General features: G+C 45.1%; 1 protein-coding gene across 1 annotated transcript in view; it reads right to left on the bottom strand.

Moving 5' to 3' along the window:
* Nucleotides 1-18,605, bottom strand: part of LOC139172885 (scavenger receptor class F member 2-like) — a 74,641-nt gene that overhangs the window by 52,567 nt on the left and 3,469 nt on the right. The window contains 1 exon segment of the mRNA XM_070762169.1: nucleotides 5,229-5,287. Coding sequence (XP_070618270.1) covers nucleotides 5,229-5,287 — 59 coding nt within the window.

Here is an 18,605-nt window from a genome sequence, read left to right as displayed (position 1 = left end):
CCCTCCTTGCCTTCCGCAAGATGTTGAAGACCCATTTATGCTGCCAGGCATGGGGGGATTAATTCTCTCCCTCACCCTTCTGAATTTAGCATTTGAGAGTGGTGTGATTGTGTAGAATTGATTGGTTTTTTTTAGTAATACAGTGATCCCCCGATTATCATGAGGGTTCCGTTCCAAGACCCCTCGCGATAATCGTAAACTCGCGATGTAGCGGCACGGAAGTAAAAACACCCTCTGCGCATGCGCGTCCTGTTTTCCATGGCCGCACATGAGCAGATGGTGGAGTTTGCGTGTGGGCGGGGAAGACCCCTTCGGCCGCCCAACAGCTGATCTGCTCCGCAGCGCGGCAGCAGCGCGGAGCCGAAGATGGGGTTTCCCCGTTGCCCATGCAACGGGGAAACCCCAAGATCGCTTGCCGCTTGCCCGTTCGCCCGCCCGCCCGGCTCCTCGCTTGCAGCGCCGCAGCAGCGAGGAGCCGAAGATGGGGCTTCCCCATCGCTGGAGAGCAAGAGGGGGAGAGATAGAGAAAGAGAGAGAAGGAAAGAAAGAGATGAGAGAGGGAGGAAGAGAGTGTGAGAGAGGAAGAAGCAAGATAGAGAAAGAGAGAGAGAAAGAAAGATGAGAAAGGAAGGGAGTGACATCATCGGGTGGAAAAATCGCGATATAGCGATTCGCAATGATCGGGATCGCGAAACTCGGGTGATCACTGTAATGGGTTTTTAATTTAGTTTTCTTAATATTGGATTTGTATTGTATTGTATTATTATTGCTGTTGTGAGCCGCTCCGAGTCCTCGGAGAGGGGCGGCATACAAATCTAATAAATCATTATCATTGTCATTGTCGTCGTCATCATCATCATCATCATCATCATCATCATTATCATTCTGGACTATTTGCAGTCTCCGAACACTCTTCAAGGGTAGCCCCATGTAGAGGTTGTTGCAATAGTCAAGACGGGAGGTGATGAGGGCATGAGCAACTGTGCATAAAGCCTCCTGCTCCAGAAAGGGGCAAAGGTCCCCCTGGCTACAGCCGAGAGGTGGCAATCAAGGCTCAACTGTGCATCTAGGAGAACATCCAAGTTGTGAACCCTATCTGAGGGGTCAGTCCCCCCCCCCGAACAATGGATGGACAATTTGCTCAGTCCCACTGCAGCTCAACACGGCCCATGGACAAATGGAGATTAGCCTCCCCCTCAATGAGATCAATCAATCAGAATAGAGCTGGGAGGGACCTTGGAGGTCTTCTAGTCCAGTCCTCTTTTCAAGCAGGAGGCCCTATACCTATGATGGTGAACCTGTGGCACAGGTGCCGCAGGTGGCCTGCGGAGCCATTTCGAAGGGCACATGAGAAAAAAAGTTTGCCATTGCCTCCCTGTACCATTTCACACTAGTGGCTTCCCAGTCTCTTCTTTAAAAACCTCCAGTGAGGAGAAAGACCAGGGGAGACATGATAGCAGCCTTCCAGTATCTCTCAGGGGTTGCCCCAAAGAAGGAGTCAACCTATTCTCCAAAGGGTAGGACAAGAAGCAATGGGTGGAAACTAAACAAGGAGAGAAGTAATTTAGAACTAGGGAGAAATTTCCTGACAGTCAGAACAGCTGATCAGTGGAACTGCCTGCCACCAGAAGTTGTTAATGCCCCAACACTGGAAGTTTTTAAGCAGCTGTTGGATAACCATCTGTCTGAAGTGGTGTAGAGTTTCCTGCCTAAGCAGGGGGTTGGACTATAAGACCTCCAAGGTCCCTTCCAACTCTGTTATTATTATTATAAAAATATTTCCGTTTTTAAAAAAGGCTGAAACATTCTGGAAGCGTAGAAGCCTGGATCCTAAGGAGAGAGGTGCAGAAATGGCACCACCTCCAACTCCCCAAACATTCACCTCTGGCTTGGCTTCCTAGAACAGAGGCAGGAATCTCCAGCTGCTTCCAAGCTGGATATTCTCTCTCTCTTTCCCCTCCCTTCCACAACCCAGTGAATTTGCACACTACGTTCTTCTGTGGCTTTGCTCTTGGCCATTTCCACATCTCTTCTCTCCCCCCCACCCCCCCTCCCGCCACCAAAGCTCTGGAGATCAAGCGCATTGCAAAATATATCGCTGGGCAGGAAATGAAGAGGCCTCCCTCCGCCAGCTGGAACAGCAGCCCAGTGACCAGGCGTCTAAAAATAACTTCTCCAAGTTTTTTCCCATCGGTGCCTTGGGACTCCAAGTCCCGAGAATGCCCAGCCTGCTTCGGTTTTCGGCCCCTCCTCTGCCTGCAAAAGACTCGAACCGGAACTTCTGGAGGCCAAGTTCCAGCCGCGCTGGCCGCAGACAATGGCACATACACAGAGATCCAGCCATGGCGCTCAACCGGAGGTCTAGGATCGGGGAGCCTGGCAGGGCGGGCTCAGCCAAGCTCTGGGGCTCAGCTGTCAATCCAAATTCTGCAGCAAGAAACGACTGCAAAAATTAAGTTTCATTTATTTTTTGGCAGCTATAAACCAGTGTTTCTCAAGCTTGGCCATTTTAAGACTGCAATTCCCAGAATTCCCATTTGGATTTGCAGTCCACACGCCACGAAGTGGCCAAGCTTGAGAAATGCTGTGGTAAGCAGTGAGTAACACTTCTGGTAAGCAGATCCACTTTAGCTTCTGTGTAACACTGGATGTGTCAGGGATAGCGAACCGTTTTTTCCATGGGTGCTGAAAGAGCATGGGCGCACGCAATTGCACATGCGTGAGTCCCCACATCCATAATTCAATGCCTGGGGAAGGCAAAAACAGCTTCCCTGCATCCCAGAGGCTCTCTGGAGGCCAGAAATGGGCTGTTTCCCAACTTCTTGTGAGCCCAGTAGGCTGGTGTTTCGTCCTCCCCAGGCTCCAAAGGTTTCCCTGGAACCAGGGGAGGGTATGAATGCCCTCCCCAACCTCTGGGAGGCTTTCTGGAAGCCAGAAGCGCCTTCCCAGTGCCTCTGTGTGAACCAAAACTCAGCTGGCTGGCACACACATGCATGTTGGAGCTGAGCTAGGGCAACAGCTCGCATGCCACCAGTAGGGCTCCAGGTGCCATCTCTGGCACCTGTGCCATAGATTTGCCATCACTGGGATATGTTCTCTAGCACCAGCAGTAATGGGCTGCTGCACCCATGAGATTGGGGACGCAGTGGGGATAGTATGTTTACACACTATTTATTGAATACTTAATAGTTTTTTTTCATTCTCCTTCCTTCTCTAGTACCTTAGTATGATCCTTAATTACTTTTAAAATAGGAAATAACAAAATAGTATGTTTCTCCCCATAAATGCTTTAATCATTTTAATCATTATCTAGAACTGAACTTTGATAGCAATGAAAGAAAATGGAGCTACTTGCCTAATCTGTTGTCATACCGAACCTTGTGGGTTCAGTACAAAACCTTAAAATTTGACTGTGTTCCTCAACAAACAATGCTGTCTATCATTTGTCCTTTTTGTGGCTATTCAAATAATGTGATTTAATCAACTGAAAAAGAGTCCAAGCACCTATTTGAAAACTTAACTTGGTCGGTAAGCCCCTCCCACCCAGTCACATGACCTTTAAGCCACCCTCGGTTACATGACCGTCAAGCCACTCCCACCTGGTCACATGGCCGGCCAGCCATTCCTACCCGGTCACATGACCATCAAGCCACACCCACAGTGTTGTAGTAAAAATTTTGGCAATCCATCACCGAGCGCCAGGAGTGGGTTCCTGCCAGTAGTGGATTGCTACCGGTATGGTAGAGGACGGTGTACCAGTAGTGAATGATTCACTGCATGCGCAGCCTCAGATCTCTTGCATAATTGTATGCGCGCCCCGGTGTATTTTTGGTCCTTGGACATGCGCAGAAGCAAAAAATTGCTGAAATCTCATGCATGTATCCCCTGGTGAGATTTTGCTTCCTGAACATGCGCAAAAGCAAAAACATGTTGAGATCCACGCACATGCAAGATTTCAGCAATTTTTTTGCTTCCATGCACACGGAAATCTCTCTCTTGTGCAAATCCCCTCGCAAGATTTTGCTTTCTGCGCATGCTCAGGAGCAAAATCTTTCTTGGGTGCGTGCACAGAAGAAGCAAGGCTGCACATGCATTGCACTGGTAGTGGTAACCTGCGCCTGTCCAGGACAAATTGTTCTGTGGCAAGTTGCCCGTGGCAAGTTGTCTTGCAGTGAATTGTCTATAGTGAGTTGGCCATGGCAGATTGGCTGCAGCAAGCCGTTAGTGAAGTAGAAATATTGGCACTTCCTCACAGTCACTCACTTACTCACACACACACACACCAGGTTCATACCTTTGCCCATCAACTCTCTAAATGGTTTTTTTTATGTCATCTAAAAAGCACAACAAAGAATGTTCTTTCTGCTGATCCAGTTCTACAGAGGAATCACTGAGTCTGTCATCTGCACCTCTATAACTGTCTGGTTTGGTGCTGCAACCCAACAGGACCGACAACGACTACAGAGGAGAATAAGAACTGCAGAAAAAACAATTGCTGCCAACCTGCCTTCCATTGAGGACCTGTAGACTGTACGAGTCAAAAAGGGGGCAGTGAAAATATTGACTGACCCCTTGCATCCTGGACACAAACTGTTTCAACTCCTACCCTCAAAACGTTGCCACAGAGCACTGCACACTAGAACAACTAGAGACAAGAACACTTTCCTCCCCGAACGCCATCACCCTGCTAAACAAATAATTCCCTCAACACTGTCAAACTATTTACTAAGTCTGCACTATTGTTACTACTAGTTTTTTCCCATCATTCCTATCATCCTTTTCCTCCCACTTATGACTGTAGGACTGTAACCTGTTGCTTGTATCCTTAAGATTTTTATTAATATTGATTGTTTCCTGATTGCTTATTTGACCCCTATGACAATCATAAAGTGTTGTATATCATAATTCTTGACAAATGTATCTTTTCTTTTATGTACACTGAGAGCACCTGCACCAAAGACAAATTCCTTGTATGTCTATTCACACTTGGCCAATAAACAATATTCTATTCTATTCTATTCTATTCTATCCTATCCTATCCCATTCTTCATTCCATTATTGTATTGTATTGTATTGTATTGTATTCCATTCCATTCTCCCTATAGGCCCCCCCAAGAGCCTCTGGGGAAACAGGACAAGAAGGATCGCTCTCTCTTGCCCCAAACTCCATGGATGCTCGTGCAGAACTTTTGACTGGGTTTTCGAAAGGAGGACAGGTGAGATCTTACCTATCGGGCATTCCTCCTCTTGCTGTCTCCATCCTGGGCAGCAGACAAATCCAGAGGACCTGCAAAGGAGACGGAACTCGGTTAGGAAAATTGCAAAGGATCTTTGCATCTCGGGCCAAGCAAAAAGACAAATGTGCGAAGGCAGTGAAGGGCTGTAAAAAAAAAAATCTACCACACTATGCGTGTGGCTTATTTTGTGGGTGTGGCTTGCCAGCCATGTGACAAGGCGGGAGTGGCTTGATGGTCATGTGACCAGAGGTAGCTTAAAGGTCATGTGACTGGCTTAAAGGTGGCCAACTTGATGTCACTCACATCAAGTGCCTGGCCTGGCCTCGCCTTAAAGACATACAATTTTCCTCTCTATTTACTATTACTGAACATCCAGAACATCTGGAGGCCTTCCCCGAGCCTCTTGGAGGGCGAAAATAGCCTCCCTTGGCTCTTCAAACTTCCAGTAGGTCCATTTTTCTCCCTCCCGAGTCTCCAAAACGGGGACTGGGTGTTATACCGGGCAGCCTTCTGCAGCCAATAGTTTGCTTGCACCTCATTGTTTGTTTGTTTGTGTTATGCTGGGCTTCACGTTACGAGTCCCAATTAAGTCAGGAATGTAAATTCAAACACACACGCTGTTGTAAAGTAACCAGAAAAACAGTTTATCCAAAATAAAGCTGTGCACATGCACTTTAAACTGAGCAAATCAGCTCACACACAGATAAAAGTCCTGGAAAGCTGTGAGAGACAAAAACAAACAGAGCAGATAAGAGCAGCTGTGAGAGCGTCACAGCCAAACCTCTTCAAATGAGTCCACAAGATTTACTTAGCTGTGAAATATCCCAGAAAGTCTGTGAAAGTCCAGGAACAGTGCAAACACGGTGTATCCTTCTCCAAACCGATAAACACCCACATGCACTCTCTGCAACGCTGGTAATTTATCAGCAACCACATTAGCACAATTGCCTCAGCCACAGGGGTTCTCCCTTATCTCTGATGATACCTGCGCAGTTGGTCCCTTCTAACCATGAGCCTACACATTCTGGCATCTATCCACCGATCCCCCTCCGAGTTCGATGACCCACTAATGGGGTCATTAACTAATGGGCTGGCTGCATCGATCTCTCTATCTGATTCTTCTTCTTCCCCAGCATCTGACCTTGGCAAGGAATCCTCACTGTCAGAAACTGATGGCAGTAAGACAAGTCTATGGGAACCTGAGGATTCTCCTAAGCCAACATCCAAATTCCCGGTTGCACAAGCTGGCCCAGAGCCAACCACAACACTGGGAAGGGAAGGGTGGGGTGGGCGGGGCCAGCCAGGAGTGGGATTTGGGGCTTCTCCAAATATTTATTTATTTATTTATTTATTTATTTATTTATTTATTTATTTATTTATTTATTTATTTATTATTTCTTGCATTTATATGTGCTCACTCCAAAAGGACTCTGAGCGGCTAACAATCAGAATAAATACAACAATTAAAAACAGTTAAAATCTAATATCAGTATTGTTTCTCTTTCTTGCTGCGCTATATCTGCTGCAAAGTAAATAGTACAAACTCTGCAAATTAATAATCAATACCCAATAGTACCTTGGTACAGCCACATAACATCAACATTCTGCATGCTGCACTGGTTATCAATTGGTCTCCGGTCACAATTCAAGGTGTTGGTTATTACCTATAAGCAGTAATGGGCAGCCAAATTTTTTACTGCCACGCGGTGGGTGTGGCTTATTTTGTGGGTGTTGTTTAATGGTCATGTGACTGGGTAGGAGTGGTTTGCTGGCCATGTGACCAGGTGGGAGTGGCTTGAACAATCATCATGGTTCAAGTGCACTGTTAAGTCCTCGACTTACAACCTCCCCAGTGTCGCTCGCTGGGGTGACAATTTGCTTCCTGTTTCCGGTGCTCTCCTTCCTGGGTGCCCCCCCGCCTCAGGCTGGGTAGTTAGGCACGTGGGTGCTGCCAGGAGCATAAATGCTGCCAGTGCCGCTTCCACCCACGTCTTCTGCTTGCACCTCAGGCGGGAGATGGCCACGTGATGGCGGAAGGGACTTTGGAAGTCTTCCGGTCTAATCCCAGTGCTAGGCTAATGGTTACCCAATCTTTTCTTGAGAAGCTCCAGCAAGCTCTTGCTTCACAAATCAGGAGGTTGTGATTTCTATCTAGGCAGATGAAGGGTCTCCTGCTCGTGCAGAGGGGTTGGACTAGATGACCTGCAAGGTCCCTTCAAACTCTGCTAATCCCCTTAAACACCAACCTCTCTGAGAGGCTAGCTCATATGTATGGTCTTCGTCTTAAAACAATTCTTGGAGCTACTGCTTGATGTTATAACAGCACTGAAAACAGTGGCTTATGATCGGCCTTATGACTTGTGACTGTTGTAGCATCCCCACAATCATGTGAGCAGAACTTGGGTGCTTGGCAACTGGCATATTATTTATGATGATTTATGATGGTAGCCGCATTCTCAGGTCACAAGACTAAAATCTGTGACCTTCCCAGACGGCCTTTGACACACAAATTCAATGGAGGAAGAACGATTTGCCTAATGGCTGAGTGACTGACTTAACTGCAGTGATTCATCTAACAGCAAAGGTTGAGACTTTAGAAAAAGTTCAGAGAAGAGCAACTAAGATGATTTTTTTCTATTATTATTATTATTATTATTATTATTATTATTATTATTATTATTATTATTATTTAGTAGATTTGTATGCCACCCCTCTCCGAAGACTCGGGGCAGCTCACAACAATAATAAACAAAGTACAAATCCAATATTTAAAAACACAATTTAAAAAAACCTTATAATAAAATAATCACACAATCCAATCAAACCATACATAAAGCAAAATAGTTAGGGGATATGTCAAAGGTGAGTTTTCAACAACTTGTGAAAGGCAAGGAGGGTGGGGGCAGTTCTAATCTCCGGGGGAAGTTGATTCCAGAGGGCTGGGGCCACCACAGAGAAGGCTCTTCTCCTGGGTCCCGCCAGACAACATTGTTTAGTTGACGGGACCCGGAGAAGGCCGACTATGTGGGACCTAATCGGCCACTTTAGGTGGCATATAATCCCCACACAACTAGCAAAAATAGACAAAAAGTGTTCAGCCATATGTTGGAGATGGAATAAAGAATTTGGATCATATTATGACATGTGATGGAGCTGCGAGAAAGTTAAGAGATATTGGTGGAAAATTCAGACATGGCTAGAAGAAATATTAGAGAGAAGAATAGAAAAGAAACCTTTTCGGTTAGGTACAGCCCCTGAAAACTTTAACAAAAACCAATTGTGTTTAATCCTTCATATAACAACAGCTGCTAGAATAGTGCTTGCACAATATTGGAAAAATGAAATTATGCCCATTGAGGAAGATATAATCGGGAAAAAAAAACCCCAAACCAGAAGTTTAGAAAAATGCACAGGGGATTTTTCATACCAATGTGGGCCAGAGTGCTGCATCGGTAGGAACCCACTGATGCAATTTTCAGTGACTTTTTTTCTGCATCTCCTAAGAAGGAGCTTCTCAACTGTTCTGCGGACAAAAACATTAAGACAAGGGTGGACTTCTGATGATACTGGTCTCTGGGACTCATACACAGTAATGGGCAGCCAAAAGTTTTACTGCCACACTATGGGTGTCGCTTATTTTGTGGGTGTGGCTTGCCAGTCATGTGACCAGGTGGGAATGGCTTGAACTATCATCACTGTTCACTTGAACTGTTATTGCCCCACAATGCCTTTTCATCTCAGCTGTGGGCAGAGTGAGGGCTTTGCGAGGGGAAAAAGACCACAGCCCAGACTGCTTCGGCATGCATGGCTCTCCTGGCCTTGGAAGGTGGCTGCGTGAGGCTGGAGGGGAGCCGGGCAGGGAGGGGAGCCGGCCAGGAAGGAGGAAAGAGGAAAAAAGCGAGGAGCACACAGCAGCAGCAGCAGGGGAAAAAAAAGGAGAGCTGAGTTGAGACCAGTAACTCAGGAAGTTACTGCCGTCGGTCAGCTGGAGCTCTGCATGCAGCTTCATTTCCACCAGTGGAACTGCTTTCCACCCAGTCCTGACTGCTTCCCACCCCTACTCATACGGCAGGGGGCGGTCTCGCAGGTAATCTGGTCCGATGCCATGTAGGGGTGTATAGGTCATAACCAGGGGTGGGCTACTGCCTGAATGGGTGGGAACGCAGTGGAGTAGCGAAAATGGAGCTCCATCCCAGAGCACTCAATTTGCACTGAAAGAGGTTGAACGAAAATGCAGGGGGTCCTGCATAAGCCACAGCCACAGTGTGGTAGTAAAAATTTTGGTAGCCCTTCACTGGTCATAACCAACACTTTGAATTGAGTTAGGAAACCAATTGGCAACCAATGCAGTCTGCGGAGTGTTGGAGAGACACGGGTGTGTCTGGGGAAGCCCATGACTGCTCGTGCGGCTGTGTTCTGCACAATTTGCAGTTTCCAAACACTCTTCAAAGGTAGCCCCATGTAGAGAGCATGGTGGCGCAACGGGTAGAGCGCAGCATTGCAGGCCACTAAAGCTGACTGCTAGATCTGCAGGTCAGCAGTTCAAATCTCATCACCGGCTCAAGGTTGACTGAGCCTTCCATTCTTCCAAGGTGGGTCAAATGAGGATCTGGATTGTGGGGGCAATAGGCTGGCTCTGTTAAAATAAAAGTGTTATTGCTAACATATTGTAAGCAGCCCTGAGTCTAAGGAGAAGGCCGGCATTAAAAAAAATCGAATAAATAAATACATAAATAAATGAGTGAGTGAGGGAGGGAGTGACCATGAGTAGGGACCCGGTCCAAATAGACCGCAACTGGTGCACCAGGCCAACCTGGGCAAATGCCCCCCTTGCCACAGCCGAAAGATGATGGTCCAAAGTCAGCTGTGGATTGAGGAGGAATGCCCAAGTAGCGGACCCTCTCTGAGGGGATCAAGAGTCCTCCCCCCCCAAAGAGTGATGGACGGACAGTGTCCTTGGGAGGCAGAACCCACAGCCACTCTATCTTGTCGGGGTTGAGTTTGAGCCTGTTAACACCCATCCAGATTCTAACAGCATCCAGACACTGGCACATTACCTCCACTGCTTCATTGAGTGGACTGAGTCCCAGTGACCAGTCAGATCCCACAGAGTTATTAATTGATAATAATAATTTATTAGATTTGTATGCCGCCCCTGTCCGTAGACTCGGGGCGGCTTACAGCAACAATAATAACAATATAACAAACCTAATACTGTACCTAAAAACATCTAAAACCCATCATTAAAACCATACAATACAAGAGTACCCTACATAAACTTTATAAGCAATTACACAAGGCAAGCAGGGTGGAGGCAGTTCTAATCTCTGGGGGGAGTTGATTCCAGAGGGCCGGGGCCGCCACAGAGATTATGCCCTAAGTATTTGGAGAGAGGCGGCATAGAAAACCAATAATAATAATAATAATAATAATAATAATAATAATAATAATAATTATTATTATTATTTATTAGATTTGTATGCCACCCCACTTCGAAGACTCTATTAGCTACCCTTAGCTATTATGGTTTTATGCATGGTCTGTTAGGTTGTGTGATTGTTTTTCTTTTTATAATAAGGGTTTTAAGTTGTTTTTTAACATTAGATTTGTACACAATGGGGTATTGTTGTGAGCTGCTCCAAATTTTAGCTGCCCCCCCTCTCTGTGGCAGCCCCTCAAATATTGGAAGATGGCTATCATGTCTCCCCTGGTCTTTCTCTTCCCTAGACCAGCCACGCCCAGTTCCTGCAACCGTTCATCGTATGTTTTAGCCTCCAGTCTCCCCATCGTCCTGGTTGCTCTTCTCTGCACTCTTTCTAAAGTCTCAACATCTTTTTTATAGTGTTGTGACCAAAACTGGATGTAGGATTCTAGATGTAGTCTTACTGAGGCTTTGTAGAGTGGTAGTAGATCCTCCATGGCTGTCTCTGATGTCAGTAAGAGACGACTTCAAAGAAAGGGTTTTTTATTTTCTTTTGTCTCAATTCCGCAGATAAATAGAACTTCCAAAATCAGCCCCAACAGCTGAAGATTAAGCTAATTCTTTCAGTCGCATCTTCAAACTCTGGACACATGGATTTCTCCATTTGCAGTTGGCAAACTGTCACTCCTGTAGTCTTATTAATAATCTCTGCCTGTCCTCCTGTCTGTGCAAAGCGAAGGGAGGGAGAAGAGTTTGAGGCTGTCAGCTGTTTTTAGCAGCAACTGCTTTTGCAAGTCAAAAGTTCGAAGTTTATTTTCAAGACCCTGCAGAAATAATTTGCCTGCATTTCCCCCTATCAATGTTTTCCCCCTATCATCCATCCATCCATCCATCCATCCATCCATCCATCCATCCATCCATCCATCCATCCATCCATCCATCCATCCATCCATCTACAGTATCTATCAATCTACAGCAGTGTTTTTCAACCAGTGTGCCGTGGCACACTAGTGTGCCGCAAGGCGTAGTCAGGTGTGCCGCGAAGCTCAGAGAGAAAGAAAGCAAGAGAGAGAGAAAGAAAGAAAGAGAGAGAGAAAAAGAAAGAGAGAGAGAAAGAAAGAGAGAGAGAAAGAGAACCAGAGAGAGAAAGAGAACCAGAGAAAGAAAGAGAGAGAGCAAGAGAGAGAAAGAAAGCAAGAGAGAGAAAGAAAGCAAGAGAGAGAGAAAGAGAGGCAGGGAATGAAAGAGAGAGAAAGACATAGAGGGAGGTAGGGAGAGAGAGAGAAAGAGAGCAAAAAAGAGAGGAAGGAAGGAAGAGAAAGAAAGAGGGATGGAGAGAGAGAGAAAGAAAGAGGAAGGAAGGGAGAGAAAGTGGGAGGGAGAAAGAAATAGAGCGAAGGGGAGGTAGAGAGAGAGAGAGAATTTTTTTGTCCAAACTTTTTTTAGCTGCCACCCCCCCCCCCACTCAATGTGCCCCAGGGTTTCGTAAATGTAAAAAAATGTGCCGCGGCTCAAAAAAGGTTGAAAATCACTGATCTACAGTATATATCTGTCTCTCTCTCTCTATCTATCTCTATCTGCCTGCCTGCCTGCCTGCCTGCCTATCTATCTATCTATCTATCTATCTATCTATCTATCTATCTATCTATCTATCTATCTATCTATCTATCTATCTATCTATCATCTATCTCTGTCTCTCTCTCTCTCTTTCTCTCTCTCTCTCTCTCCCCCTCCCTCCCTCTCTCCATCTCTCTCCCTCTATCTATCTCTCTATCATCTACAGAATCTATCAATCTACAGAATCTACAGTATCTATCAATCAATCAATCAATCAATCAATCAACCAATCAATTTATCTATCAATCTACAGTATCTGTCTGTCTGTCTGTCTGTCTGTCTGTCTGTCTGTCTGTCTGTCTGTCTGTCTGTCTGTCTCTATCTATCTATCATCTATCTATCTATCTATCTATCTATCTATCTATCTATCTATCTATCTATCTATCTATCTATCTATCTATCTACAGTATTCATCAATCTACAGTATCCATCTCTCTCTCTCTTGGATTTATATATCACCCCTCCCCGAAAGACTCAGGGCGGCTTACAATATATAATAAAAAACAATAAAATACAATGGCAAATGTAATGAATTAAACTAGATAACTCATAAAATCCCCAATATTTTAAAAATCAATCATACTTTAGTCTGATAGCAAAGACAATTTGCTTTTAGAATGTCCTTCCAAGGGGAATTTTGGCAGGCTGCAGTTGTCCAACATCCATTTCAGTGGCAAAAGATGGGTGTGAAGTTTAGCATATCACACTGGGCTAACCAATGTTAGAATACTTAATTCCAAACAGAGTATATGTGGCAGTGGTGGTTGTTCAGACAATAACACAGACCACTATTTTAAAGGTATTATTTACAAGGTTTGCAATATCATTAATATTGCACACTAACCATAATACAATTCATAATACATATTATATCTTCTATTATTAGCACATAGCATTATCAGCACACAGGAAGTACATTAGACCAATTAGCACATAGCAATATTCTCTTATTGGTGCAGAGCAAATACATTTACCATTTAGCACACAGCAATATAGTACAATCTCTAATTAGCACACAGCAAATACATATATCATTTAACACACAACATTACAGTATATTCTCTTATTAGCACACAGAAGTACTGTATTAGTACACAGCAGGATGTATTCTATTATTAACATACAAGAGTATTAAGCATACAGCTATATCTTAGATTACATCAATAACTTAGCACACAGCAATATAACATCAATACTAAGCGGCATACATACACCAACAACCAACAATACAATGCAACAGAATACAATGCAAGGCAACAAAATAGAGAGCAGCACATCTGTCTCCTAATTGCATCCTAGCTCTTAAAGTAACACCATCCAAACATTCATTGCTGGTTAGCTCACAAATTGAAAACCCAACCAGTGCAGACCTTCGCCCAGCTTTGTCTGGTACACCAGTTGTGGCCCTAATTGGACCAGGAGGCTGTCCGCACATTACTCAGGCCCTCATCACCTCTCATCTTGATTATTGCAATGTGCTCTACATGGGGCTACCCTTGAATAGTGTTCAGAGACTGCAAATAGTCCAGAATACAGCCGCGAGAGCTATTATGGGTGTATCTCAGTACACCCATATAACATCTTTGCTCCGCAAGCTTCCTATTAGTCTCCAGGCACAATTCAAGGTGTTGGTTATTACCTATAAAGCCCTACATGGCTCAGACTATTTACGGGGCCGTCTCCTGCCGCATACCTCCCAGAGATCAATAAGAGCACACAGAGTTGGCCTCCTCTGGGTCCCGTCGACTAAACAATGTAGGTTAGCGGGACCGCATGGGAGGGCCTTCTCTGTGGCTGCCCTGGCTCTATGGAACCAACTACCCCCCCCAGATATCTGTACTGCTCCCACCCTGCTGGCCTTCTGCAAGGCCACAAAGACCTGCCTTTGCAGGCAGGCCTGGGGGCCATGAATTATCCAAATTTTATTTTATGAATGGTGTGCATGCATAAGATTTGATTGGTTTTTATATAAATGGGTTTTATTGGGCTTAGGGTTTTTTTTAGAGCTTATATTCGACTTCTTTTTAAATTGCTGTATCTTTTTGTATTGTTATTATGTTGTAAGCCACCCTGAGTCCGTCGGGATTGGGCGACATAGAAGTTGAACAAACAAACAAACAAACAAATGCCTCCCTGATCCCATTCATGCCCGAACATGAATCCATTGGAGTTATTCAGAGGGGAGAATGCTGGACAGTCAGCAAAGTGAGGGAGATTGGAGAGGATAGGATCAGGTGGGGGTTCCAACTTACTGTACTACTGGTGCTAATAATAATAATTTAATAATAATTTATTAGACTTGTATGCCGCCCCCTCCAAAGACTCAGGGAGGCTCACAACAGTAAGAAACAATACAGTACAAATCTAATAATTAAAAACTATAATTAAAAACCCACTATCATTAAAATACCAATCAATACAACACAATCACAACCACACATAACTCTTAATGGTCAGAAAAGGGGATACATTAATTTTCCCATGCTTGGCGACACAGATAGGTCTTTTAATGCACATGCAGCTCCAGGCGGCAAGCAGGTGCCAAATCTCGGTCCAACATGCGCACCCACACGCTGGTCACCAGAAGCTATGCGCACAGCTCCATTTCAACCACTGGAGCACCACACACCCATCCAGGTAGGAACCCAATACTGGATAGGATAAGATAGGAAGGGTAGGGTAGAGTAGAGTAGAGTAGGGTAGGGTAGGGTAGGGTAGAGTAGAGTAGGGTAGGGTAGGGTAGGGAAGGGAAGGGTAGGGTAGGATAGCTGTAGAGTCTTCGGAGAGGGGCGGCATACAAATCTAAGTAATAAATAAATGAATAAAATAAATAGCGTAGGGTAGGGCAGGATAGCGTAGGGTAGGGTAGAGCAGGGTAGGATAGCATATGGTAGAGTAGGGTGGGGTAGGATAGCGTAGGGTAGGGTAGAATAGAGTATGGTAGGATCGTGTTGGGTAGGGTAGGGTAGAGTAGAGTAGTACAGAACAGAACAGGACAGGACAGAATAGAATAGAATAGAATAGGACCCATGATGACAAACTTTTGACACATGTAGCCATAGCTGAGGCCACGTGAGGAATTTTATTTTATTTATTTATTTATTTATTTATTTATTTATTTATTTATTTGTTTGTTTGTTTGTTTGTTTGTTTGGTCAAGTACGCACTTGTGGTATACAAAGATATAACAATATCTGTATACATGATACTAGTAAGAGAGAAACATTAGGACAGGGGACGGAAGGCACGCTGGTGCACTTATGCACTCCCCTTATTGACCTCTTAGGAACTGAGAGAGGTCAACAGTGGACAGTCTAAGGGTAAAATGTTGGGGGTTGGGGGTTGATACTACAGAGTCTGGTAGTGAGTTCCATGCATCAACTTCTCAGTTACTAAAGTCGTATTTCCTGCAGTCGGGTTTAGAGCGGTTTACTTTAAGTTTGTATCTGTTGTGTGCTCATGTGTTGTTGTGGTTGAACCTGAAGTAGTCATTGACAGGAAGGACGTTGTAGCATATGATTTTATGGGCTAAGCTTAGGTCATGTTTAAGGTGACATAATCTAAGCTTTCTAAACCTAGGATTGTAAGTCTAGTTGCGTAGGGTATTCTGTTGCGAGTGGAGGAGTGGAGGGCACTTCTAGTAAAGTATCTCTGGACATTTTCTAGAGCAGTGATGGCGAACCTATGGCACAGGAGCCACAGGTGGCATGTGGAGCCATATCTGCTGGCACGTGAGCCATTGCCCTAGCTCAGCTCCAATGTGCATGTGTGTACCAGCCAGCTGATTTTAGGCTCACACCGTGACTGTGGGAGGGTGTTTTTGGCTTCCAGGGAGCCTCCAGGGGTGATGTGGGGGCATTTTTACCCTCCTCCAGCTGCCGGGAAGCCTTTGGAGCCTGGGGAAGGTGAAACATGAGTTTACTGGGCCCACCAGTGTTGTGTTTAGCCTGAAGATTGTTCAGATTCCAAAGTGGAGAGTGATTTTGAATTGGCAGACAGGCCTGAGTAAACCTTGAGCCGGGGAGAATCGAACTTCTGTCAGTGGGCAGAGGTAGGGAGGGAAGGAAGGAAGGAGGGAGGGAGGGAGGGAGGGAAGGAAGGAAGCAAGGAAGGAAGGAGGGAAGGAAGGAAGGAAGGAGGGAAGGAAGGAAGGAAGCAAGGAAGGAAGGAAGCAAGGAAGGAAGCAAGGAAGGAAGGAAGGAAGTAGGGAAGGAAGAAAGGAAGCAAGCAAGCAAGGAGGGAAGGAAGGAAGGAGGGAAGGAAGGAAGCAAGGAGGGAAGGAGGGAAGGAAGGAAGGAGGGAAGGAAGGAAGGGTAGCAATAGCAGATTTATATACTGCTTCATAGTGCTTTGACAACCTTCTCTAAGCGGTTTACAGAGTCAGCCTCTTGCCCCCAACAATCTGAGTCCTCATTTGACCCATCTCGGAAGGATGGAAGGCCGAGTCAACCTTGAGCTTGGTGAGATTCGACCTGCCAGATTGCAGGCAGTTAGCAGTCAGCACTCTAACTATAGTGTCACCGTGGCTCTTCAATGATTCTTTCCACCATTTATTTTTTTTATATTAGTGTAACTCTTGTCCCAGGGTGAATTGTATCACTGGCTGTGGGGAGATGGCTGGGCAAATTGGCACAGTCCCAGCTTCATCAGCTGAGATGGCACAGTGGTTAGAGTGCAGCACTGCAGTCTACTTGAGCTAACTGCTAGCTGCAGTTCAGCAGTTCAAATCTCACCAGGCTCAAGATCGACTCAGCCTTCCCTCCTTCCGAGGTGGCTAAAATGAAGACCCAGATTGTTGGGCAGAAATAGGCTGACTCTGTAAAACTCTGCCCTCTTTCTGACCTTCTACCATCCCCATGTGCCTGTCTGACACTCACTTTCCCGGGAGAGAGAAAGGGAAGCTGGCACTTCCCTTCCTTAGGCGGGAGAAAATAGAAATATTATGCTTATCTCTGCCTCAGTGGTGGAGAAAGGACCTTTTAAAAAATTCTGAGACAAGATCATTACTGTTGAGTAATTTCTTTGTTGATGTAAAATCAATGGCCTGGAAAATAGCAGCATGTTCTGCAGCCCTTCCAAACACTGTATTTTCACCAATACGTCTGCTGACTTGAATGAAAAGAATTGCCTTCTTTTAAGAGCTTTTAAGATGAGACCACACTTTGCTGATATCTTGCTGAAGTTAGTTTGACTGAAATTTGGTGAGGCTTTCCCATGTTTGGGGGCTCTGGGCAAACTCACACAGATCCCACTTTTATTATCCTGTTAAGTATGAGATGACTACTGGAAGGCTGCTATCATGTCTCCCCTGGTCCTTCTTTTCATTAAACTAGCCATGCCCAGTTCCTACAACCTTTCTTCATATGTTTTAGTCTCCAGTCCCCTAATCCTCTTTGTTTCTCTTCTCTGCACTTTTTCTAGAGTCTCAATATCCTTTTTGCATCTTGGCGACTAAAACCTTATAAAGTGGTATTAACACTTCATGTGATCTTGATTCTCCCCCTCTATTAATGCAGCCTAGAACTGTGTTGGCTTTTTTGGCAGCTGCTGCACATGGCTGGCTCCTATTTAAATGGTTGTCCACTAGGACTCCAAGATCCCTCTCACAGTTACTACTGTTGAGCAATGTACCACCTATTCTGTACCTGTGCATTTTGTTTTCTTGCCTAAATATAGAGCCTGCCTTTTTTCACCATTGAATTTCATTTTGTTAGTTATACGTTGTGTTAATACCAGTAATACTTTGCGTATTGATACTGCTTTATAAATTTAGTACAGCACAACCTTTTCATGTGTGAAATGGGCTTTGTGGATAAAAGATGCCCTCTACAGCAGTGTTTCCCAACCTTGGCAACTTGAAGATATTTGGACTTCAACTCCCAGAATTCCCCAGCCAGCAAATGATGGCTAGGGAATTCTGGGAATTTAAGTCCAGATATCTTCAAGTTGCCAAGGTTGGGAAACACTGCTCTAGAGTCTTCGACTCTCACCCACAAGGATTCGTTGGCTCATGAAAGGCTCAGATTCATGCCTGTAAGCCTAGATTCTCATTCTCCAGTTAGTCTAATGTGCAAACCCAGCCCTCACACACACCCACACCTGGGCAGCATCCAAGCCAGAACAGCCACACAGTTTTGCGTTTTCCTTTGTTGATGCTAATTGACACATGAATGGAAAAGCACAGGGGGCTGCTGCACGACACCCCACCCTCAAAAAAATGTGGAGGGTGCCAGCTCTTTTCCTATGAAGGTTTTTGAAATGGAACTGAAAGTGTTCATCTGGAGGATTTGGTTTGCTAATATTTAAGACAGGGGTCCCCAAACTTGGCA

Source organism: Erythrolamprus reginae, chromosome 10 (assembly GCF_031021105.1).
Source record: "Erythrolamprus reginae isolate rEryReg1 chromosome 10, rEryReg1.hap1, whole genome shotgun sequence".
Lineage (NCBI taxonomy): Eukaryota > Metazoa > Chordata > Lepidosauria > Squamata > Dipsadidae > Erythrolamprus > Erythrolamprus reginae.
This window is presented reverse-complemented; position numbering and strand designations above follow the sequence as displayed.